This window comes from Hypanus sabinus, chromosome 4 (genome assembly GCF_030144855.1).
Source record: "Hypanus sabinus isolate sHypSab1 chromosome 4, sHypSab1.hap1, whole genome shotgun sequence".
NCBI lineage: Eukaryota > Metazoa > Chordata > Chondrichthyes > Myliobatiformes > Dasyatidae > Hypanus > Hypanus sabinus.
Window position 1 is genome coordinate 61,150,294 of NC_082709.1, and position 24,529 is coordinate 61,174,822.

Genomic DNA, 24,529 nt, shown 5'->3' on the forward strand with positions numbered 1-24,529 from the left:
AGGGCTGAAGGGATTGCTTGCTCACTGCATTGCTCCGACTCTATGACGCGTTAGAGGCCAAAGTCAGATCTTCAGCTCATTCACACACACTTAAACATCGCTATAATGACACCTATCATATGCCTCTTCATGCCAAATAGCTTCCATGAGCAGACACCACAGGTAAATGGAAGACCTGCAGCAGAGCAGGCAAAAGAATACAAATCAAATTGCGCCCACCTTAAATCTTTTGTTCAGCACTTAAAAACTGTTGTTTTAAATAACTTAAAAAGTTATTTTAGAAAACAGCTCTGAATTATTATGGAAATTAAAATCCAAATGAGAAAGATACAACAAAAACTATCAAAATTTGCTGGTATTAAATGCTTCCTGCCAAAGTAATCAAACAAGGATAAGATTTAAAAGAGAACTTTATAATCTTTATTCAGTACTCTGGGGAAAAGTGTTTAGAGAGCTTCAAGGTTACAGAAAGCTACACAATGTGCTGCAAACATTTACTGGTTTTAATTACAGTGCTTTCACGTGTTGACACAAATTGTAGTGTGGACTCCAGGAGTTATAAGCTTACATTGAGTGGCAGCACTCTGGGAGAGACCACTGGTAAATTAATTGTGTCTTTAGGGAAGTGTTCAGCAGGCTAAGCATCCCTCTTTGTCACTTACATCAACAGTCAAAGGCTCCCGTAGTGATCTGGAACAAGTGGCCCTTGGAGAGAGAAGGAAACTGAAGCAGTCTAAGAAAAGTGCTCAAATTGCACAAAATGAACATCAAATGAGCTTATATATCACCAGGCTTTCCAAAGTAATCAGGTTTTCAATTCTCTGCTGCCAACATGTAATGCTGCTACATACACACGTATAAGTAAATATTCAACTTAACCATCAATGGTTTGTAGACATTGGAAAAGAACTAAAGCATGCCTCGCTGAAATGGAGATGAGCAAACACATCCTCCCCAACTTTTCCTGCAAGGCTGACTCAAGCTCTGAATGAATAAGAGACATCAACAACCTTCCAGGATTGTCCAAGGTCTTCAGGAATTAAAGATGAAACTCAGATTCTTGACTTAGGAGGGAAGTTAAAGAACAATAGTATATATTTTGTAAAGAAAAACATTTTATTAGTTATAAAAACACCAGAAGTGGTAGGATAAACATTGAAGTGATATCCATAATACATAATCTTTTTGCTTTCTGATTGATGTAACAGGTTTCATAGGTGTGGATGGCTGAATAGTCAATACGATACGAGGGTCCAAGGGAGAAATAACAGATCATGTGATCTTCCCGTAAGTAAACCTTGAACTAAATTGGCAAGCTTGCGTTGTGTTAAAATAATCAATCAGGGATCTGCCAGCATGGACCTCTTCTTGACAGCCAATCAAATGCTACACGCACAGAGTCATGGTGGAGTGCTTGGGCCAGAACTGGAGAAACTGAGCAATGATTTGGTATCGGTGGGGAAAGTATTTGCACATTTGAAAAGAAGTGGATGGACTGTTTTCATTAATGCAAGCTTCATTCACCGTGCCTTCCAACAGGGAGACGCAAGAGACTGTAGGTGCTGAAATCTGGGACTTCAAGCAGACTGCTAGAGGAACCCACTGAGATCATCCTTCAGCAGTCTGTCTTTTTTTAAATCTTCCAACAATTTTTATGTAGTAGTGGAGTTGGGAGAATATTGACCCATACACTGTGCTCAGTGGGATGTGACTTCAACCTTCAGCTGCCTCCTCTCCACTGGGGTTAATAGAAGCAAAAATGTTCCCTGCAAAGTCCTCTTCTGTGTCAGAGAGTTGACACATATTCTGGCATTAAATTAGTGTTAGGTAGTGCAAGTTTTTTTTGGGAGGGGGGCAGAGGAGGGGTGAATGCTTGAGATACTAGATGTAGAGAGAGAGCAAGCACAATTATTGGGTGAGCAGTGAAACGGGCTTGAGAACATGAAGACAGAAAATGTTCCATGAACAAAGACCAAATGCTGCACGTCATTCAAAAGGAGGCAGACGATGGCAAAATAACTGGCGTGAGAGAAGGATGTCCATTTCCCATTTATTGCTCACTCTCTGGGTGTGGACATCCCTTATTGCAGTGTCTGGCAAGGGTGGGCATTTTCTTGCTGGTGTCACGTTAGCCAGGCCTGTTCAGGAAGCAGGACATTGTTGGACCTGTTGGCCTCAACCAATATGCTCCTGGTCACCATGGAGACCAGCTTCATGTTGTCAGATCCCAGATCTTTGCAACTGAATTTAAAATCACAGATTGGGACCTGTCCTCCACGTTACTGAACCAGGCTTCCACATCAATCGAGCTGTTACATCCACTGCATCATATCTTGGATTTAGTTAATTCCAGTCACTAACTAGCTCTGTTGGTAGGAGCTTCAATGGTGGTTTAACAAGGCTGAGAGCATTGTTTTCAGTTGACACTATAAAGGGCCTGTTCATTAATGCCCTCAGAGCTATTATGAGTGCTGATGGTATCTTGGTTGTTCTGCAGTGCATTAATGTCTTTACTTTCATCAAAAATCTGCAGAGAATTATCTTGGAATTCGCTTATTTATTGAGATACAGTGCAGAGCCATGCTACCCAGCAACCCCTGATTTAACCCTAGCCTAGTTATGGGACAATTTACAATGACAATTTACAACTGGTATGTCTTTGGACAGTGGGAGAAAAGCAGATTACCTGGAGGAGATCCACACGGTCACAGGGAGAACATACAAACATCTTACAGACAGTGACGGGAATTGAACCAGGGTTGCTGGGACTGCAAGGTGTTGTGCTAACCACTACGCTACTGTGCCACCCCATGAATCTGTGCTTTGAATTTTCAAAAGTCGTCTACCCATTTACTAAAGAAATGCATGCAGAAATTGTGCGGCAGAGTGAGCCCTGGGTAAGGACAATGTTTTGTATTTACTGACTTTACACCTGTGGGAGTGACTTAGAATCGATTGCCTTGCTCCCATAGATGTCTGGCATTTGCTTATGACTAACACACACAAAATACTGGAGGAACTCAGCAGGTCAGGCAGCATCTATGGAGAGGAATAAACAGTTGACGTTTTGGTCCCAAGACCCTTCATCAGGATGTCATGATAAAGGGTCTCAGGCCGAAGTCAACTGTTTATTTCTCTCCATAGATGCTGCCTGACCTGCTGAGTTCCTTTAGTACTTTGTGTGTGTTACTCGGATTTCCAGCGACTGCAGCACTTCTTGTGTTTACGATTTCCTTGCAATTTCTATGTTTTAGCAAACTCATGAGGATGGGTCTTGTAACTAAAAGCAGTCATTGCCATAAACAATATTCTGGGCAGGACTGTCTCCCTGGTGCAACTCCCAAGGGTGTGTATCCTGCAGCCAGAGTAAACTGGTCCCATTGGTGCAAATATGAGTGTCTGTGTGCTACTTAAAGGCAAAGGCTCGGTGTGCTGATTTAACAAACAGCCTGATGTTCTGATGGACGGACAGCTAGGAATGAACGGGCTGGGTGAATTTTGTGCTCCTCTCCTCTCTCCCCTTGTCTTCTATTTAGTTCCCTCCTGAGGACAGCCAACCTCATCTCTGCACCAGGAAGGTGAGACCAGTCCACTCATCAGGCCCTCTCTCCTCCATCAGAACGTGGAACCCCAGCAAGTCCAACACAGAGGAGGTGGGAAAGAGGGCCCAGCCCATCAACACTAAGAGATATCTTTAATGTAGAATATGTTTGCACCTGTGCTTGCACGTGCATGTGTGAGAGATACATAAAGCAACACTGTCATAACGGCTTCAGATTCCAAGTGATCAAAGACACATTCTAAATCAGTGTGTGTAGTTCTACATACAGTTTAGCGTGTTTGTATTAGAGAAACTGAATAATTCTGCCAAAAGGGAGGAATGAATTAGAAAAGTAATCTGGTAAGACTAACTGTCAGAAGCAGCAAGTTAAAGAGGATACACTGGCTTGCACAAACATTCCATATACAAATATTAACTGTTACATGTACACATTGGACACTTGCATCATCTGGGGCACTTCAAGGACATGCCCAGTGAATGCTGGGAAACCACCACGAGTGGCTTTTTTATTATTTGTTTTAAAAACCGACCTCTTTGGCTTTTATCTTCCATCGTTTTTTTAAAAAATTATTTAAAAAAAATTACATCTGTACAGAAAATGCGTTTTCACCATAAGCACCAGGAGAAACCTCTCTCCATTGATCAGGGAAGGGTGGCGAGTGTGGGGTTTTACTTCCGCGAGTGCGGCAGGTAGCTGTTCTCAATGCAGAGGACGATGAAGGACTTGAAACACTGGCTGGGCCGTTGTTCCAGGAGCCGGCTGCCGAGCAGGGACGAAGCCATACCCTTCACATCATCCGTATCTTTTCTCCAGGCTTCACAGTAAGTTTCCAACAAGCGCCGTCCCTTGGTGTCTGAGCCATGCCAGATCGACTTCTCAGGCCTGCACGAAGTTGGGGGCGAGGGGAATGCAGGGCAGAGGAGGGTAGGAAGGAGGAGGCAGTTATCAGCTGTCAGTGGGTAGCGCCACCTTCAGTCGGGAAGCTACAAGTTTACCTTGCTTACCCCCAGCCCTGTGCAAGATGAGCCACCTTCATTGAAACGTTAGGCTGAGGCCCTCATGGATGAACAATATCAGTGCTACGGCAACACCTGAGCTCTTTCTGGCATCCCAGTCCAACATTTGTACCTGCTACCTCCCTGTGAAGATGCTGTGCTCAGTTCTCTGGAGAGAACCACATTGACCACATATGGCATTGGATTCAGAGTGTGTTGTCATATCCCGGAGTTAGGAGAATCCTTTCTTTTACAAACAGAACCCTGGACCTTACTGCTGACATTTTCTCCTCCACCTCTACCCAATGTTCTTCTCCCTCAAACCCCTCCCCAACTGCCTTCCTGCCCACGCTCCAATCTTCAGCTCCTCCCTTAAAGCTGGAGACTAGGAACACCCCTCCTAATCTTCCCTCTTTTCTCCCCAGACTCTGTCTCCCTTCCCTGAATCCTCTGTTTAGGTCCTTGGGGGAACTGTGTCACTTTTACAGAGCAACATGAACCAAATGCATTATTTACATACCAGGCCGGGTCCCGAAGGACGTCTCGTCCGTCAAAGGAATAGATAGTGGCAGTAGATTTGAAGGGAGCTTGAGATCCAGTGAAGAGCGAGATCCAGTTATCAAACAGCACCTCTCCCTAAGGGCAAGGAGCAAGAAGACATCTTAGTTCAACCCACTGTTTACTTCTGACTAATACTTAAAGTTCCTCTATAAATAAATCTGATAAATAGACCTGACTGTGAATCTTCCTCGATTTCAGTCAGATATTGAAATTCTCACCACAATCTCCCAGCCTCTCCTGCAACTCACCCCTCTGTAACTCCTCCAGTCTCAAAATGTTCTGAGATCTCTCCCTTCCTTCCTCTTGTACACACTTGCTGACCTTTGTCCCTGGTTGAGGAATTCTCTCTGTATTCCCCTTATTCTGTAACATTACATCTCTTCTTCCTCACACTTGGTCACCAAAATGTCCGAGAAGCACCCCGCTGCGGTCAATCATTAGAAGACCCCGTCCCTTGGAGGTCAACACTAGCCGAGCCTCGTGAAGAACTGCATATGGCCCCCACCCGCGAGCTCTTGCAGGGATGTGGGAAGAGTGTCGGCAGCCCTTGCCTGACCCGCCATCCTGTCAGGGATGCAAGAGCAATCTTGTCAGGAATGCATTGCGGGTCTGTCTGCAAACCTGTCAGCAATGCATAACAGCCCAGTTACGCTCCTGTCTGGAATGCGCTGCTGGCTCCAGTGCAGCCCCATTCGGTACAAAGAGCGTCGCTGCACCATCGGTACGGGAAACACCGCAAATGTCGCCAGGCCTCACTCTGACAAGCTTACCTTGCCGTTCACGATTGGCACCGAGTTCCTGTCGGCACGCCGGACCACACTGTACAGGTCCTGAACTCGGGATGAGAGGAAGGCCCTGAACGTGCCCATCAGTCCCACCCCTCGTGCCTGCTGGAAGCACTGGAAGTCCACCCCGCGGATCCCCTGCATGTTGCCTGTGACAGGGGTGTTGAGTGCCATGAGGTGCAGCTGTAAGGAGGAGAGCAGAGCGTTAGTGGGAGAAAGTATCACTGACAGGGCTACTGGTAACTAAACTGCAAAGGGCAGCTGCATCTTTCTGATCACTTGAATTACTACTGTACGGAGGGTTACAGATAAGGTGCTAGGAAACAGGAGTCAGAGATGGTCGGCACGGATACAGTAGACCGCAGGGCCAGTTCTGTACTGCGCAACTCTACAAGCCAATTGCTGAACACTGCTTTGGAATGTACTGGGTCATAAAAAGGCAGACACAATAGTGACGCAGTGGGCAAAGCTACTGCCACAGTGAGCCAGGTTCGATCCTGACCTCTGCCGCTGTCTGTGTGGAGTTTGCATGTTTTCCCTGTGACTGACCGTTTCCGCTGGGCACTCTGATTTCCCCCCACGTCTCAAAGGTGGGCGAGTCGGGAGGTCAATTGGCTACCGTGGACCTCCCCCCCAGTGTGTCGGGAAGGGGTACAACTGATGGGAATGTAGGTTAAGGAAGAACTGGTGTAAAAATGGGTGGATTGATGCTCAGCATGGACTTTGTGGGCCGAAGGATCTGCGTCTCTCCATAGTTCTATAAAAGTCTGTTTGTCTCCATTCATTTCAGAATAATTCGATCACACGATATCCCATCTGTTCCAGGCATTATTTACCATTGGCACCCCATGCAGCTGGCCAGTGTGGATGGGGGTGACGTGAGGTTGGAGGGACACGCTGTGGTGGTTCACCCTCGGAGGCTCCACTGTGCGGGGAGGGGCAGCAGTCGCTGGCTTCCCCGGGATGTACTGGTGATGGGGGTGGACGGGTTTCGACAGCTCTGGCCGCTGGTGAACACCTCCGTAAGTGTGGATGTTCGTTAGTCGTTCTGACTGGGAGTGGTGGGCCTCCCGATCCTTGGAAACCACTTTATCCGAATTTGCTGAGGGTTCCCGCTGTCCAGAATACTGCACCACTGGCGGGGATCCCACCGCCTCCACCTTGTTTTCCTGTAAACAGCACAGAAAATAAGTGGGAAGGTTAAGGCCAGGGAATGGATGTCACCAAAACTTGAAAATGTTAGTCATAATATCTTTAGATGGGACAGAGCTTGTCAAATTTGTTCAGGAAAGTTTCCTTCATCAGTATATAGAAGTCCCAGCGACAGAGCGTGCGATAGGGGATGAGACAGGGCAGGTGACAGAAGTTGTTTGTGTAGAGGAACTCTTTGCATCCAGTGATCACAATGCCATTAGTTTCAAAGTAAGCCTGCAAAAAGATAGGTCTGGTCGGCTGGTCGAGATTCTAAAGCCAATTTTGATGATATCAGAAAGGGTCTGGCAAGTGTGGATTGGGACAGGCTGGTTTCTGGCAAAGGTGTACTTGGAAAGTGGGAGGCCTTCAAAAACAAAATTTTGAGAGTACAGAGCTTGTATATGCCTGCCAGAATAACAGGTAAAGATGACAAGTATAGGTAACCATGGTTTTCAAGAGATATTGAGGACCTGGAGAAGAGAAAAAAGGAGGTGCAGAACAGGTACAGGCAGGTAGGAACAAATGAGGTACTTGCGGAGTATAAGAAATCCAAGAGAACAGTTGAGATATTAATCAGGAAGGATAAGAGAAGGCATGAAGTTTCTCTAGCAGACATGGTGAAGGAGAATCCTAAGGGATTCTACAGATATGTGAAGAGTAGAAAGATTTCAAGGGACAAAATTGACTCTCTGGAGGACCAGAATGGTAATCCATGTGTGGAGCTAGAACAGATGGGGGAGACCTTAAATGAAATTCTGTATTTACTCAGGGGATGGACACAGAGTCTATTGAAGCGAGGCAAAGCGGCACCAACTTCATGCACCCTCTACTGAAAACAGAGGAGGAGGTGTTTGCTACACTGAGGCAAATCAGGTGGGATAAATCCCCAGGCCTGACAAGGTGTTCCCTCGGACCCTACGGGAGGCAAGTGCAGCAATTGCTGGGGCCCCCAGCACAGATGTTTAAAACATCCTTAGCTACAGGAGAGGTACCAGAAGAACGGAGGATAGCCGATGTTGTTCTGCTTTTTAAAACAAAACCAGGAAATTATAGGCCAGTGAGCCTGCCACCAGCAGTGGGAAAGTTATTGGAAGGTATTCTAAGGGACCGGATATATAAGTACTTGGATAGACATGGACTGATGAAGGTTAGTCAGCATGGCTTCACACGTGTGGTGGGTCACGTCTAACCAATCTTATAGAGTTTTTCAAGGAAGTTACCAGGAAAGTGGATGAAGGCAAGACAGTGGATGTTAGTAAGGACTTTAGTAAGGCATTTGACAAGGTCCTGCATGGGAGGCTGGTCAAGGAGTTTCAGTCGCTTGGCATTCAGGATGGGGTAGTAAATTGGATTAGACGTTGGCTTTGTGGGAGAAGCCAGAGAGTGGTAGTAGATGGTTGCCTCCCAGACTGAAGGTGTGTGACTAGTGGTGTGCCTCAGGGATCAGTGCTGGGTCTGTTGTTGTTTGTCATCTATATCAATGATCTGGATGATAATGTGGTTAACTGGATCAGCAAATTTGTGGATGACACCAAGACTGGGGGTGTAGTAGACGGTTATCATGGCTTGCAAAGGGATCTGCATCAGCTGGGAAAATGGCAGGTGGAATTTAATGCAGACAACTGTGAGATTTTGCACTTTGGTAGGACCAACCAGGGCAGGTCTTACACTGTGAACGATAGGACACTGAGGAGTGTGGTAGAACAGAGAGATCTGGGAACACAGGTCCACAGTTCCTTGAAAGTGGCGTCACAGGTAAATAGGTGATAAAGAAAGTTTTTGACATGTTAGCCTTCACAAATCAATGTATTCAGTACTGGAGACTGGATGTTAAGTTAGAGTTGTATTAGACATCGGTGAGGCCTAGTTTGGAGTTTTGTGTGCGGTTTTGATCACCTGCCTACAGGAAAGATGGAAACAAGGTTGAAAGAGTGCAAAGAAAATTCACAAGGATGTTGCCAGGTCTGGAGGACTGGAGTTCTAAGGAAAGATTGAACAGGTTAGGACTTTATTCCCTAGAATGCAGAAGATTGAGGAGATTTGATGGAGGTATACAAAATTATAAGGGGTATAGATAGGGCAAATGCAAGCAGACTTTGTCCACCGAGGTCGGGTGGGACTACAACCAGAGATCATGAGTTAAGGGTGAAAGGTGAGGTTTATGGGGAGCATGAGGGGAAACTTCTTCACTCAGAGGGTTGTGAGAGTGGGGAATGAGCTGGCAGTAGAAGTGGTGTATGTGGGCTCGACTTAAATGGTTAAGAGATATGGAGGGCTATGGTCCCGGTGCAGGTCAATGGAGTAGGCAGCGTAAATGGTTTTGGCATGGACTAGATGAGCCGAAGGGCATATTCCTGCGCTGTACCTCTATGACTCAATGGCTTGGTGGCTAGCACTCCCGCACTGAGTCTCCTGGGTGTGGACACGGAGATGGGAGTGCAGATGTGAGGGAGTGCCACACTGTCGGGGACCAAATCAGCACCCCTCTCTGGTCACGAAGGGTGGATGGAAAAGCTCCCAGGGCACGACTACAAAGAAAAGCAGAGGGGTTTTCCCTTGTGGCCTGTTCAATATTTATCCCTTAACCGACATCAATAAAACAACTTGCCAGCTCAGTGCCCGAGTTCAAACAGGTTATGCGGCTTTTTAAAAATCAAAAGGAAAAAAATATATAAAATAACAAACCACTGTGTGCATGCATATATATAGAAATAAAGACTGAAGTGGAAAGTATACAAATCATAGGAGCAGAATGGTACTCACAACAATTCCGCCTCCAAGGTAAGGCACATACTCGCCAAGCTGTAAGGGAATAAAATGATGATATGTAACCAGTTTCTTTCAAGGCCTGCCTGCAGAATGTACACAGCACTGGGAAATGCGTGCATCTATGAGCACACAAATTTTGGTACAAGTGTCACAAATATGTATTGCTTTTGCATTAAATACATTAGTGTTTGAACATGAGTGTGAAGACATGGCTTTGTGTATACATCTACATACATTAATGTATATATGTCGAAACGTACATGTTCTATATGGATGTGTGAAAACAGTGTAAATTAATAAACTGCTTTATTATTATGCAAGGTACAGAGAAAAACTTTTTCTTATACGCCATCCATACAGATAATTTCATCACATTACTGCATCGAGGCAGTTCAAGAGAAAAGCAAAGCAGGACACAGGACAGTGTTAGAGTGATGCAGAAAGTGCAGTGCAGGCAGGCAGGCAGGCAATAAGCTGCAAGACCGTGGTGAGATAGATTGTGAGACCAAGAGACCACACCAACTCAGGACAGCGTGAAGCTGAAAGGGTTGAGTAAGTATCTTCTCCCCCGTTGGACGAGAATGTGAAGAAGCACTTACGTAAACCTGGCGCCAACCTTCCCTCACTCGGATGTACAGCTCCCCGCGTTCCAAGATGTAAGCCAGCGTTCCCTCGTGTAGACTCCGAGAGATGCTGAGCATGGTTTGGTAGGTCTGTAGCACTGTAACCTAGATGATATTGATAATGTCAAGGAGACTGTTTACACAGCTCAAGAATTATTGGACTTGTTAAGGGCTATCCATTTTGCTTTGATATAACCAGGATGCAAAAGGTTGCAGTCCATCACTCACTGGCCCTTTAACTGGGAGTCCAAATCCTGACCTACTCTTCAGCCCAGCCAATAGAAGATACTCTTATTGATGGATTTTTCTTTCTATAGTTCTCCTCTTAACATAGAAACATAGAAAATAGGTGCAGGAGTAGGCCATTCAGCCCTTCGAGCCTGCACCGCCATTCGATATGATCATGGCTGATCATCCACCTCAGAACCCTGTACCTGCTTTCTCTCCAAACCCCCTGATCCCTTTAGCCACAAGGGCCATATCTAACCTCCTCTTAAATATAGCCAATGAACCGGCCTCAACTGCTTCCTGTGGCAGAGAATTCCACAGGTTCACTACTCTCCGTGTGAAGAAGTTTTCCCTCATCTCGGTCCTAAAAGGCTTCCACTTTATCCTTAAACTGTGACCCCTCATTCTGGACTTCCCCAACATCAGAAACAATCTTCCTGCATCTAGCCTGTCCAATCCCTTTAGAATTTTATACGCTTCAATAAGATCCCCCCTCAATCTTCTAAATTCCAGTGAGTATAAGCCTAGTCGATCCAGTCTTTCTTCATATGAAAGTCCTGCCATCTCAGGAATCAATCTGATGAACCTTCTCTGTACTCCCTCTATGGCAAGAATGTCTTTCCTCAGATTAGGGGACCAAAACTGCACACAATATTCTAGGTGTGGTCTCACCAAGGCCTTGTACAACTGTAGTAGAACCTCCCTGCTCCTGTACTCAAATCCTTTTGCTATGAATGCCAACATACCATTTGCCTTTTTCACCGCCTGCTGTACCTGCATGCCCACCTTCAATGACTGGTGTACAATGACACCCAGGTCTCATTGCATCTCCCCTTTTCTTAATCGGCCACCGTTCAGATAATAATCTGTTTTCCTGTTCTTGCAACCAAAGTGGATAACCTCACATTTATCCACATTAAACTGCATCTGCCATGAATTTGCCCACTCAACTAACCTATCCCAGTCACCCTGCATCCTCTTAGCATCCTCCTCACAGCTAACACCGCCGCCCAGCTTCGTGTCATCCGCAAACTTGGAGATGCTGCATTTAATTCCCTCGTCTAAATCATTAATATATATTGTAAACAACTGGGGTCCCAGCACTGAGTCTTGCAGTACCCCACTAGTCACTGCCTGCCATTCTGAAAAGGTCCCGTTTACTCCCACTCTTTGCTTCCTGTCTGCCAACCAATTCTCTATCCACTACAATACCATACCCCCAATACCATGTGCTGTAAGTTTGCACACTAATCTCCTGTGTGGGACCTTGTCAAAAGCCTTTTGAAAATCTAAATATACTACATTCACTGGCTCTCCTCTATCCACTCTACTAGTTACATCTTCAAAAAATTCTATAAGATTCGTCAGACATGATTTTCCTTTCACAAATCCATGCTGACTTTGTCCAATGATTTCACCTCTTTCCAAATGTGCTGTTATCACATCTTTGATAACTGACTCCAGCACTTTCCCCACCACCGATGTCAGACTAACCGATCTATAATTCCCCGGTTTCTCTCTCCCTCCTTTTTTAAAAAGTGGGGTTACATTAGCCACCCTCCAATCCTCAGGAACTAATCCAGAATCTAAGGAGTTTTGAAAAATTATCACTAATGCATCCACTATTTCTTGGGCTACTTCCTTAAGCACTCTGGGATGCAGACCATCTGGCCCTGGGGATTTATCTGCCTTTAATCCCTTCAATTTACCTAACACCACTTCCCTACTAACATGTATTTCCCTCAGTTCCTCCATCTCACTAGACCCTCGGTCCCTAACTATTTATGGAAGATTACTTATGTCCTCCTTAGTGAAGACAGAATCAAAGTAGTTATTCAATTGGTCTGCCACGTCTTTGTTCCCTATGATCAATTCACCTGTTTCTGACTGTAAAGGACCTACATTTGTCTTGACCAATCTTTTTCTTTTCATGTATCTATAAAAGCTTTTACAGTCAGTTTTTATGTTCCCTGCCAGCTTTCTCTCATAATCTTTTTTCCCTTTCCTGATTAAGCCCTTTGTCCTCCTCTGCTGGTCTCTGAATTTCTCCCAGTCCTCAGGTGTGCCGCTTTTTTTTTGCTAATTTATATGTTTCTTCTTTGGACTTGATACTATCCCTAATTTCCCTTGTCAGCCACCGGTGCACTACTGGGATGAACAATTGTTGTAGTTCATCCATGTGATCTTTAAATGCTTGCCATTGCATATCCACCGTCAACCCCTTAAGTATCATTTGCCAGTCTATCTTAGCTAATTCACGTCTCATACCTTCGAAGTTACCCTTCTTTAAGTTCAGAACCTTTGTTTCTGAATTAACTATGTCACTCTCCATCTTAATGAAGAATTCCACCATATTATGGTCACTCTTACCCAAGGGGCCTCGCACGACAAGATTGCTAACTAACCCTTCCTCATTGCTCCATACCCAATCTAGAACGACCTGCTCTCTAGTTGGTTCCTCGACATGTTGGTTCAGAAAACCATCCCGCATACGTTCCAAGAAATGTACCTACAGTACATTCAGTCTTTTATTCACCAGAGTCCGATCAGAAATGATTGTGTGTTACTTTATATTTTGGAACCCTCAGCATCACCCACATCCTCCGCAGCACATCACACAAGATCTTAAGCCACCTTCAGTGTTCAAGAGCCCACACTTACCCCAGAATGTGAGGCTGACGATCCTGGGGGACCAGGAGGTCCAGGGGGACCAGGTGGGCCAACAACGCCTGCGTGTGATAGAGGGGGATGGGGAAAGAGAGACCATTAATGGATGGGAAAGAGACAAAAGGAGAGAATGTTAATTCTACATCATGGGAACTGAATAGCCCTTCAAACCACGGCCTCCCATGTGTGGACACGAATCCTTTGAGCTAGTTTGGGGAAGATTCATTAACTGGTTGGAATATTTGTTTAGTAGCTAAATGTGTGATCTGACCTTCGTCATCAAATTCAGGAAGCAAGTTTAGAAATCCTTTCTTGTTACTTTCTTTTTCCCTCCATAAAACTGGAGGATTTGCCAGGTATGTCTGTCAGTTTTAACTAGTTTTAGCAGATGCTACAATGAGGGCTATGATCAATGGCCCTGGAAACAATAGTAAGCATCATTATTTGAACCCACCTCTCAAACTTCAAATCCCTTCACCTTAATAAACCATCTCCACATCAACCAGCCCCTCAATCACAATCAAATCAAATCCTCTCCGTGTCAATAAAACCAGATCAAACTTTTTCCGTAATCAACCAAATCTTATTGATCCCAGATACTTTCAACCTCAACCAAAGCTTCTCTGGATCAAATGCTCTTGAACTCGACCATGCTGTCCTCATCCTAATTAAATTCTCACTATCCCAAACATTTCCCATTACAGCTAAGTCATTTCCATCCATCAAATACATCCAAAGTCAACCAAATGCTCCCTATCCCAATTTAATTCACTGCATCCCAACCCTTAAGCAAATCTGCAGCTCAACAAATAACCTTCCATCAGCCCAATGAGACAATACCCAAACAATTAAATACACTGCAAGCCAACCAAACTGTCTCTAATCCAACTAAACCCAAACCTCTACAACCCACCCTAACTCTCTAACCCAACCAACCCTCTCCAACCCAGCCTAACATTCTCCACTTAAACCAATTAAACCAATTAAATTCCATCCTTAGCACTCTCCCCAAAATTCAACCTCTCTCCAATCTATTCAAATCTTTTCCACCTAAACTAAAGCCTCTGTTCTAACCAAATCCTCTCCTCAACAACAATCTCTCTCAACTCAATCAAACTTCCAATATCCATCCACCCAATTTCATTTAAGGACTATTTATGTCGTAATATGCACATCAGAATAAAGCAGAAAGAAACCCACTTGTTGTCTGGTGCCCCGATGATACACCAGGCACAGGTAGCACAGATGAGCTGGGACGTCCTGGTGGTCCTGGGGGTCCTGGCGGTCCTGGAGGTCCTGGGTAGCTGTAACCTGGGGGTCCTGGGTTGCCTGGTAGTCCTCTAGGTCCAACAATGCTGTCTCCTTTTGGCCCCTGGTTGATGGAATAGATCGCTTACTCAGATAATAATGTTCAACAAGTACCACAATGTAACAGATGCAGGATTTTTCCTCATTTTCAGGCCTTGGTTTCATATAGAAAATAAAAGCAAAAGAGGGCCAGATAAACCCTCCTAACCTACTGAGACTGCTCCTCCATTTAATAACATTGTCACTGATCTGATCGTTACCAACATCTCATCATCCATGAGTGCATTTAACGACAAGCTTTGTGGGACAAAGTGTTCTAAAGGTTTATATTCTTCTGAGCGAACGAGCATTTCCTAATTTCTCTCTCATAGCCAATTCCTTATCCTGAGACAATGGCTCCCTGGTTTAAGATTCCCCGGGCAGCAGGAAAATCCCCACTGCACTCACCCTGCCAAGCCCCCTTGGAATTGTGTATGTTTCAATGAAGCTTCTGTTCCTTGTTTCCGAAACACTTAGTATGGCAGGACAGTCGAATGAATCTATCATAAAGGTCATAGAGCCTGTTTCTATGCTGTAATGCTCTTCAGCCCATGCTGCACTGTTATTCTGGCTATCCCCATTGACCCATACCTGGACTGTAGCTCTCCATAGCACTCCCATCAATGTACTTATCTAAACTCCTCTCAAATGTTGCAATCTACCACTTCCAAACTTGCACCACCTTTTCAGTGAGATGATTTCCCTCAGATTCCCCTAAATCTTTTCACCTTTCATCCTTAACCTATGACCTCTACTCAAGTCTCACCCAACCTCAGTGAAAAAAGCCTTTTTGCGCTTGCCCTAGCTATACCCCTCACAATTTTGTATACCTCTATCAAGTCTCCCCTCATGCTCCAGGAGAAAAGTCCTCACCCTCCATCCCAGGAACCTGTCCACTGAATATTCTCTACACCATCTCCACGACAGGTCTATCTTTCCTTAAGGAGACCAAAACTGCATGCAGTAATGCAGGCCCTGTAATATCACAGACAGACTTCCTTAATCTTGTCCTACAGAGCCCCCTTGAAATAATGTTTCTTTTACCTGCCACTGGCCTGCATGTTTCTCACAGGAGGATCTCCAGAACCCTCCGAACATTGGCATTCGATGGTCGCGTGCCATTTAAACAATATTCTTACCTGACCTTCAATTAAGGAGAATAATCTTATATTTCCTTTCTCTATATTCATTCTGCCATAATTTCATCCATTCACTCAACCTCTACGGCTTTTCCCTAGAGGTTGGAATTATTCAACATGGGAACATCGTCCACATTGACCACTAACCACCCATTTACTTGAATCCTTTACCAATCCCACTCCGTCTTCTTATTAACCTCCTCCAGATTCCAATACTCACCTACACTCTTTTACTGTGGACAGTTAATCTAGCAACCTGCAAGTCTCTGGTACATGGGAGGAAACTGGAGCACATCGTCACGGGGAGGGTGGGAGTCGTGGACTGCACTCAAGATGGGGACTGAACCCGGGTCTCTGGAGTTGTGAACCAGACCATGCCATCATTCGTAGAAACAGTTGCACATCATAAGCCAGGGGAAACTGGCATCTTTCTGGATGGAAGAGGATTGTGACTATTTCCAGGTTGACATTTGTCACTCCATGGCTTTGGTGGAGGACAAAACTGGGTATATTTCTGCATTGGTGACATACAGGATAGCCTGACCCAGTGAGTGCTTCCAGAACATTCTGCTTTTACACCAGATCTCCAGCGTCTGTGGTTGATTGACATCTGTTTCTAGAACATTGTCGATGAAATTGGTCTACGTTGTCCTAAGAACTCTCATCAAAGGGCACTGACAGATTAACCATGTATTTAGCACGCATTGCATCAAGCTGTCCTCTCTTTCAGGCCAATACCGAGGTGCTAACCCCCACCCACTGATATCACACAGAATCTCTGAATGGCCAAAGCTCAGACTCCCTACATCCTCACCTCCACCACCTCATCCACTCATGTAGATTTACAGGAACATCCACTGGAGGGTTCTTACCTGAAGCCCTGGTCGCCCTGGTGGACCAGGTATCCCTGAACCATAGTCATTGCCGGGAGCTCCCTTTTCTCCCTTCTGCCCTGTATTGCCTCGTTCTCCCTTCACCCCCTGTAAGAACTGTGGAAGGAAGAAAATGAAAAACCTTAAAATAAAGTGAGTCAGGTTGGATTAGGAACAAAAAAAAATCAAATTAGACTATATGCTCGCAGCTGTTAGTGGTGAAAGCTGATTGGAGCATTAAGTCACATGACAGGCCTGTAACCATCCGATTCCCAGTGCTCCCCCTCCATTGGTACATACCAAGGAGCCACATCACCTTCCAGGGCCTATTAGCCTCCTTGTTACTCAAAAGAATCATTCCATCAAATAAGTGTTGTTGCATCCCTATGGCGTATCCCAGAGACTTTCCCCCACAGATCACAAAGTTATGTCTAGTGATTACTGCAGGGCTAGTGAAGGATTGGTAGCGCTGATAGTCTAGATTGGGGTAAATACATTCACTGGTAAATGCACAACTTCAGATACTTTATGGATACACCGCAACTGTTATTGCAGCACTTTAATGAGGCAGATTTTCCAGACAATGAGGCACTATTTAACTAACACTCCAACAGATTCCTAGGTTCTTGGCCCAAAATGTCAACTGTTCATTCCCGTCTGTAGATGCTGCCTAACTTGCTGAGTTCCTCCAGTAATCTGTGCGTGATGCCTCCATTAGCATTTTTCTAAAGAGGTTACGTGGTAATATCCAGGGGACTCAGTAAGTTTTATGGGAGAGCAGCAACAGGGTTCTGGTGAATATAAAGGGAATATGGGAACCAGGGCTCTGGTGATTGGGATGGGGAGCAGAAGGATTGGGGCCCCTGTGAATGAAAGGCTAGAAATGGGATAGCAGATTATAAACAGTATACAGAAACTGCTAGAAAGATCATTGTGTAAACACCTCTACACAGAACAAAGATTAAAATGGCAACCCATTTTAATTCTACTTCCTGTTTTGATTTGGACACGTCAGTCCACGGCCTCCTCTACTGCTACGATAAAGGCCACTCAGTTTGGAGTTGCAACACCTCACGGTCTGTCTGGGTAGCTTCCAACCAGATGGCATGAATGTCAATTTCTCCAGCTTCTGGTAATTTCTCCCCCCCTCCCTCTTCTCTCTGTTTCCATTCCCCAGATTGGCTCCCCTCTTACCCTTCCCATCTCCTCACCTGCCCGTAAACTCTCTCTGTGCCCCTCCTCCTGCCCTTTTCCCCAGTCTACTCTCCTGTCCTATCAGATTCCTTCTTCTTCAGCCCTTTACCTCTTCCACCTATCACCTCTCAGTTTCTTACTTCGTCTGCACTGCCTCACCCCCCTCACCTGGTCTCACCAATCAACTGCCAGATTGCATTCCTTCCCCTCCCCCCCCACTTCCTTATTCTGGCTTCAACCCCTTTCCTTTCCAGGCCTGATGACGCGTCTTGGCTCAAAACATCAATTATTTATTTATTTCCATAGATGCTGCCTAACCTGCTGAGTTCCTTCACCGTTTTGTGTGCATTGCGCAGAGTAAAGGGTTGGGTTACAATGGAGGCAGCTGGCCAACCTAGCACTGCAGCCACAGGGAGTCAGAGAATCAAGTCAGCAAGTTAAGAAATTTGCGGCACTTACCCTGCCTCCAGGGTGAACATCATACACATCGTATGGAATGATTCCTGAAGTAGAAGAGAACAGCAACCTGAGAACTGATTCGGGTACGAAGACCAAAATGGCTGAACTGTTGCCCCAGGTCTCCTCAGGTGCAGCTGCCTTAGCGTGTTCCAGACTGTGGAGGGAGGCCGCGGTGACTCCGGCCCACTCACTGCACGCGGGCCCTTACACTTCTCGGGGAAGTGTTGTGGGGTTGCAGAGCCCAGAGGTACAATGGTCCCCGGTCTCTCCCATCCTTCCTAATGTTTGTCCGCCACTCCTTCATAATCAGTGCTTGATGCACCACGTACCAGAGGGAACAGGTCATCTTGCCAAGTCCCTTCAATTGTGCCTCCCAAACGGGTAAATTTAAAGTTAAAAGGGCAAAATTAGCAGATGAATTGGAACCCCTCCCCCTCCCACTTAAAGTGTCATACCATCCTTACCTGGAAAATACCGGAAGCTCTGAGAGGACAAGGAGTGGGGATAACACACTGTTATCACAGCAGGCTGGTTGTGGTCACAAAGCTAACCAATCATGTTGCTCATAGAGCTGCTGCGTAACAGTTCCAGTGAGCCAGGCTCGATTCTGACCCACCGTATGTCTGTGCGGAGTTTGCAAGTTCAGCCTAAGACCTGTGGTTGTGGTTAACCATTTGCTGAAGAGCTACTCCAAGTGCAGGGCGGTAGCTAAATCAGTTAATGGACAGTGTGAGAAATCGGACTGATCTGTGGGTCAGACCAGACTTCAGCACAGAAGGGCGGAATTACCTCCTGCTATGTTGAAGGCATGCAATCACTTCCTTTGTTACAAATGCCTAACTTAAGGACACACCATATAAACATAGGTGCTTTTGGGATGAATTTGCTGTTGCTTTAAGGCTGCAGGCATCTTCCGCTGGGTGGGAACGGGGTATTTCATAATCAGAAGCACAGAAATGGGCCCTTCTGCCCAATTATCTCTGCCGACCACAGCCTTCTCCTCGCTAGTCCCAGTTGTCCATGATCAGCTCATAACCTTCCAAGTCTCTCCCTTCCATGTACCTGTCCAAATGCCCCCTCTCTACCCCACAGAGCCAAAGGAACTGGGTGCTGGATTGAGGAGGGCAGAGCCGGGACCGCCAGGCAGACACTCTCGCTTGCTCACTAAGTCAGCGGGGTCGGCTGGACGGCTGCAATTCCCGCGCCTGCTTGCTCTCACATCACAGCTGTTTCTAACGCACAGACCAGGGTCTTGGGCCATTACATTGAATGTTTGTTTTTCTCCATAGAAGCTGCCTTACTGCTGAGTTCCTTCAGCATTTTGTGTGTTACTCTGGATATCCAGAAACTCTTGTGCTTATGATTTCCCACAAGCTGTTGATCATTTCCAAATTAATGGTCAGTTTGGATTATGAACCAACCTAGGGGCTGCCTGCCCACCAGTATGTGTTAGGACTCTACACTCTGGCTATTCCCCCGCATCTTTGTCCAAGCATTCCCTTCCCAAAGCAAACTTCGTGACTGTTCCCCCTGAGTTCCTACTCCACTCACCAGGTGGGCCTGGATTTCCCGGCTGGCCCGCTTCCCCCTTGTCCCCTTGTGGTCCTGGATGACCGGGGCTGCCTCGCTCTCCTTTAGGACCTGAGTGAGGAGAGGGAGCTGGAGTTATCAGTGTTAAGAGCACAGATCTGCTTGGCTCAACAGGTTGAGGCTTGAAACACTGCTCGAACTGAGGCTCATCATTTATCCCAGTAACATTACACCCACACTCTGCAGCCCATGGGAGTGTCCCATTGAGAGCACTGGCTCCTGAGGGGCATTTGGGAACGGGCCACAAATGCTGGCCTTACCATACAAGAATGGGGAAGTTAAACAATAACTTACTGAATCAATTAGAAACTTTTTGTTAAAAAAGGTTTGCAGATTAGTGTGATTAAGCAAACCAAATGAATGGCAGTGAGTGGTCACTGAATTTGGTGACCAGCAGGAACACCATTTACTTCTAATCAGTTTGGCATCAATTATTGAGAAACATGGACACTACAAAATGTGAATTTAAAACCAAAAATGCCAAATAGACCCAGCAAATCAGGTAGTGGTTAAGACTGATGACACTTGATCATTTTACTTCCTAGCCCTCGTCCAGTGGAAAACCAAGGATTTCATGTAAGCACCATTAAGGTTAAAGGTAAGTAGAATGTAAAAAGGTACTAATTTCTTGATTACAACGAAAGCATTGGTCAGACATATTTGAATTTAATCTATTTATTTTCTGTGGTGTTATATATAATTGATGTAAAAAATTATATTGTATTAATCTAAGTCAAACATTTATTGTATTTCTCATACTATCTAAACATAATCTTGACCAGTTTTTCCCATCAATTTTAACATTCAAATCAGATTCCCATTTTTGTCTTGATTTATGAATTCCTAATTTAATCCTAATTCCTAATTTGGTCTTGTTTTAAAATTCAACCATTTTGGATAAATTTAAGACTTTTATTGGAACAAATTACTGGAGTACAACTCCCACATAGTCCACTATTATTTTTATTAGGAGACATTGAAGGGACAATACTGAAACTTAAATTGAACAAGTATCAGAAAAAATTTATAAAAATTGCATTGGCAGTAGCCAAAAAAGTTATCGCAGTTAGTTGGAAATCTGATTTATATTTAACTATGGATCGTTGGAATAATGAAATACATAGTTGTATTCCACTTGAAAAAATTACGTACAATCTAAGAAATGAATATGATATATTTTTGAAAATTTGGCTCCCATACTTACAAAAGATAGGATCAAATACATAGGCCCTTTGAAGATAAAATTATAGTAATTGGGGAAAGTAAAAAATAAATATCAAAATTATTTTGAACTCCATGGAGCATGTGGGGATCCTCCGATGTCCAGGCAATCTTTCTCTTCTTTCTTTTTTTTGCTCTTTAGATAAGGGTTAAGGGGGGGAGGGTGAAGGGGAGGGGGGAGGGTTAGTATTATCTTTCTTACTTTTTACTATTACATTTATTCTTTGTAATTTCTAAAATTTAATAAATAGATAGATAGACAGATAAATAAATAAATAAATAGATAGATAGATAAATAAATAGGGTTAAGGGTAAGGACTGTCCTCAATTCCCTCCTTCCAGCAGAACTAAGGATCCCAGCGGGAGGCCTGTTTTTGGGGAATAAACCACAGGCAGATTAGAAAAGAGCAGTAAGATCCATGGGTGGGGTCTTTACCTGGTGATCCAAGAAGTCCTGGATAGGAGCCAGCTCCTACACGAAACACCTTCAAAAACAACAGGTAAAACAAGTCAGACTCTGCAATGTACTGAAAGCCCGCACCACTTCCCCAAGCTCATTGGTGGCACTCTTGTCTCTGAGAATGCAGTCAGTTCCTCTCTCCATCTATAGGTCTGAGCACTAAAATCTAGGCTGACCCTTCAAAGCCAAGGGCAAGGCTTAAACAGAGGGCAGCTCTGCTCATTCAACCACGCAGTTGTAAGGAGCAGCTACCATTCCTCCCTGTGATAATGTCTGTTTGGGTCAGGCAAGTGAATGATACAGCTTTCTCAACACAGCTGAGTGAAACCATGGCCTTGGTGGGCTGAGAGATGACCTGGAGATGTTTGACAAACTAGAAGGTGGTCCCTGCCGAAGAACCCATTGGCTGGGAAACAACTTTTAGCCAGGACACAGGGGAATACCTCTTTGACTTTATACTCTGGGATCTTCTGTGAGAATAGACAAAGGCTTGTGTCAACACCGAATCATGAAGACAGGACCTTGAACCTGGAATGCTCCCAAGCCCCTGTCCATTCTCCAAATGATCTCATGGCACCACTGCAAAGAGCACGCTCCCTCACTGTTTCACTGGTAAATGAGCCGATGGTCTTTCTGCCTCAGAAACTAGTACTGGGCAATAGCAGTGACCTGAAGGTAGAAACATCATGGTGAGATAGACATTTTGTACCCTCAGACGCTAGTGCAATCCACTTACGTTGTTGTCGAAGGTTGGCGCTGGTAGACCGGGTGGTCCAGGAGGTCCCGGGGGTCCTGGAGGGCCTGGAATACTCTGATAATGAAGGAAAACGGGATTAGAGTGAAGCTGAGGTCAAAGCAGAGGTTCTGTCAAATAAAGAAGTCTGGCGAAGACAAGACTCACCCGAAATCCATAACCACCGCTGAAGTCTCCCTGTTCACCCTTTTCCCCTTTCAGTCCATTTATCCCGGGACGACCCTGCCGGAAACAAAAGGGGGTTAGACCACGAGCAGAAACGAAGGGAGAGCCACCAATACTGATGGACAGTGGCAGAGGGCAAGGAGCCCAGAGGGGAAAACTGGTTTCCTCAGGAGAGATGAACAGAGTACCTCAGAAGGCCCGGTGGTCTGGTTTAACCTCCCTCCGACATCGGAAAAGTGGATGAAGTCCTCTCTCCCTGAGTGCAGAGTTCCGAGTTACCGGCCCAATGTAGTAAGCGGGTAAAACACTGCCAGGCAGGAATGGCACTGAGGCTAGGAGGGTGGCTCAACCCTAACCTCCATTTAAGATCAGATCTCAGTAAGTGACTTGAGAATCAGCCTTTAAAATAACATGGCTTCAAGGGAAACCACACTGTTCTTTGAACGGAGAGTAACTGAGATTTCTCAGAGCAGGTAGGATGGATTGAACTACTGATGAATTCTGGGCGTTGTCTATTGTTAGCATAATTTGGAACAAATCCAGGGCGATTGAAAATCCTGCTAAGAAATGCAGAGTTTCTGGACCATGTTACTGGGGTCCTGGTTAACCCAGTATGCAACAGCACAAGGAGTGGTGCTGTGTGAAGGAAGTTCAGGCAAATTTGTTCAAGGACTGTGTGTCTGTACATTATTTATGCTGGACATGAGACTGTGGGACCCCATTACTTGTTTATTCTGACAAATGTGAGCACCTGTTAAGTGACCAATTTTGTGCAATGGTAAGAATGGTAAGAACTATCGACAGAACTCACCGGTCGTCCTGGCAAACCAATTTCACCTTTTCGACCAGGATACCCTGGGACACCCTGAAAACAGACAGCATTGGAAATATAAGAAAGACCTGCACTCCCTACCATTTAATAGGACTATGTCTTCTTTGTTGACACCTTCCTGCACTAATCCAATATCCCTCGATTCCCTGAATCCCCAGTGGATTAAATCATGAATTGGGGAGGTCAGCCGACAGCACCCATGGGTGCTGGGCTCCGATATCCATCCAATATTAACCAGCACTGAGTGTGATCCTGGGCTTTCAAGCTGAACTCCTGTTCGATCATGAAGGTGTCAACAGGAACAAAGGCTGAACTCCCTTCTATCTACGATCTACTGTTAACTGAGATACACCATTAACTCCTAAAATCGCACACAGTTCTGACATTCAGTGGCATTACCATCACTGAATCCCCCACTCTCAATAACCCAGATATTCACTGAAATGACCATGACAGCAAGTCGGAGGTTGCTGACTCAGCTCCCAACTCCTCAAAACCTGTCTGCCATCTCCGAGGAGTGTGATGAACGCAGCTTCAACAACACTCAAGAACTCCACGTCACAGCGGTGGCAAGCTTGATAGGGGCAGCCCATCCACAACTGTTCCTTCACACAGTGGTGGAAGCTTGTACCATCTTCACTGCAGCAAGTTGCCCAGGTTCCTTAAACACCTTCGAAACAAGGACAGCAAAACCATGGGGCACACCATCACCTGGAAGTTACCCTCCAAGCCACACAATATATCCCCATCCCTTCACTGTGGTAAGGTCAACGTCCTTCATCTCCCTCCCTAAAAGCATTGTGGGTCTACCCACACTTCATGGACGACAGCGGTTCAAGAAGGCAGTTCAGCAGCATCTTCTCATGATGCTAGCACAACATCATGGGCTGAAGGGTCTACACTTGGCTGCAATGTTCCATCTATCTCAAGGGCAATTAGGGATGAATAATTAAATGGCTTAGTCAGCGAGGCCCACAGCCCTTGATTGACCAAAGGGCCTTCAGCACTCATTGGCAAGAGTTGTGCTTGCCATTAAGTGGGACACAAACTCTGTATTGCAACTCTCTGTTCCAGAACAAGTTGTGCAGGTCACGGGGAGGGGGTGAGGGAG

General features: G+C 45.4%; 1 protein-coding gene across 4 annotated transcripts in view; it reads right to left on the minus strand.

The window, feature by feature from the left end:
* Window positions 1–392: 392 nt before the first annotated feature.
* The window catches only part of LOC132392814 (collagen alpha-1(XVIII) chain-like), a 269,811-nt gene continuing 245,674 nt past the window's right edge, over window positions 393–24,529 (minus strand). For all 4 annotated transcript variants that reach the window (XM_059967218.1, XM_059967219.1, XM_059967217.1 and 1 more), the window contains 15 exons: window positions 23,398–23,451; window positions 22,569–22,643; window positions 22,404–22,478; window positions 21,644–21,692; window positions 19,948–20,037; window positions 18,397–18,440; window positions 16,744–16,860; window positions 14,586–14,757; window positions 13,380–13,447; window positions 10,467–10,595; window positions 9,862–9,900; window positions 6,741–7,073; window positions 5,890–6,087; window positions 5,079–5,194; window positions 393–4,445 (listed from right to left, as the gene is read on the minus strand). In XM_059967218.1, the coding sequence (XP_059823201.1) occupies window positions 4,232–4,445; window positions 5,079–5,194; window positions 5,890–6,087; window positions 6,741–7,073; window positions 9,862–9,900; window positions 10,467–10,595; window positions 13,380–13,447; window positions 14,586–14,757; window positions 16,744–16,860; window positions 18,397–18,440; window positions 19,948–20,037; window positions 21,644–21,692; window positions 22,404–22,478; window positions 22,569–22,643; window positions 23,398–23,451 (1,773 nt within the window). In that variant the 3' untranslated portion in view covers window positions 393–4,231. The remainder of the gene's footprint in view (window positions 4,446–5,078; window positions 5,195–5,889; window positions 6,088–6,740; window positions 7,074–9,861; window positions 9,901–10,466; window positions 10,596–13,379; window positions 13,448–14,585; window positions 14,758–16,743; window positions 16,861–18,396; window positions 18,441–19,947; window positions 20,038–21,643; window positions 21,693–22,403; window positions 22,479–22,568; window positions 22,644–23,397; window positions 23,452–24,529) is intronic.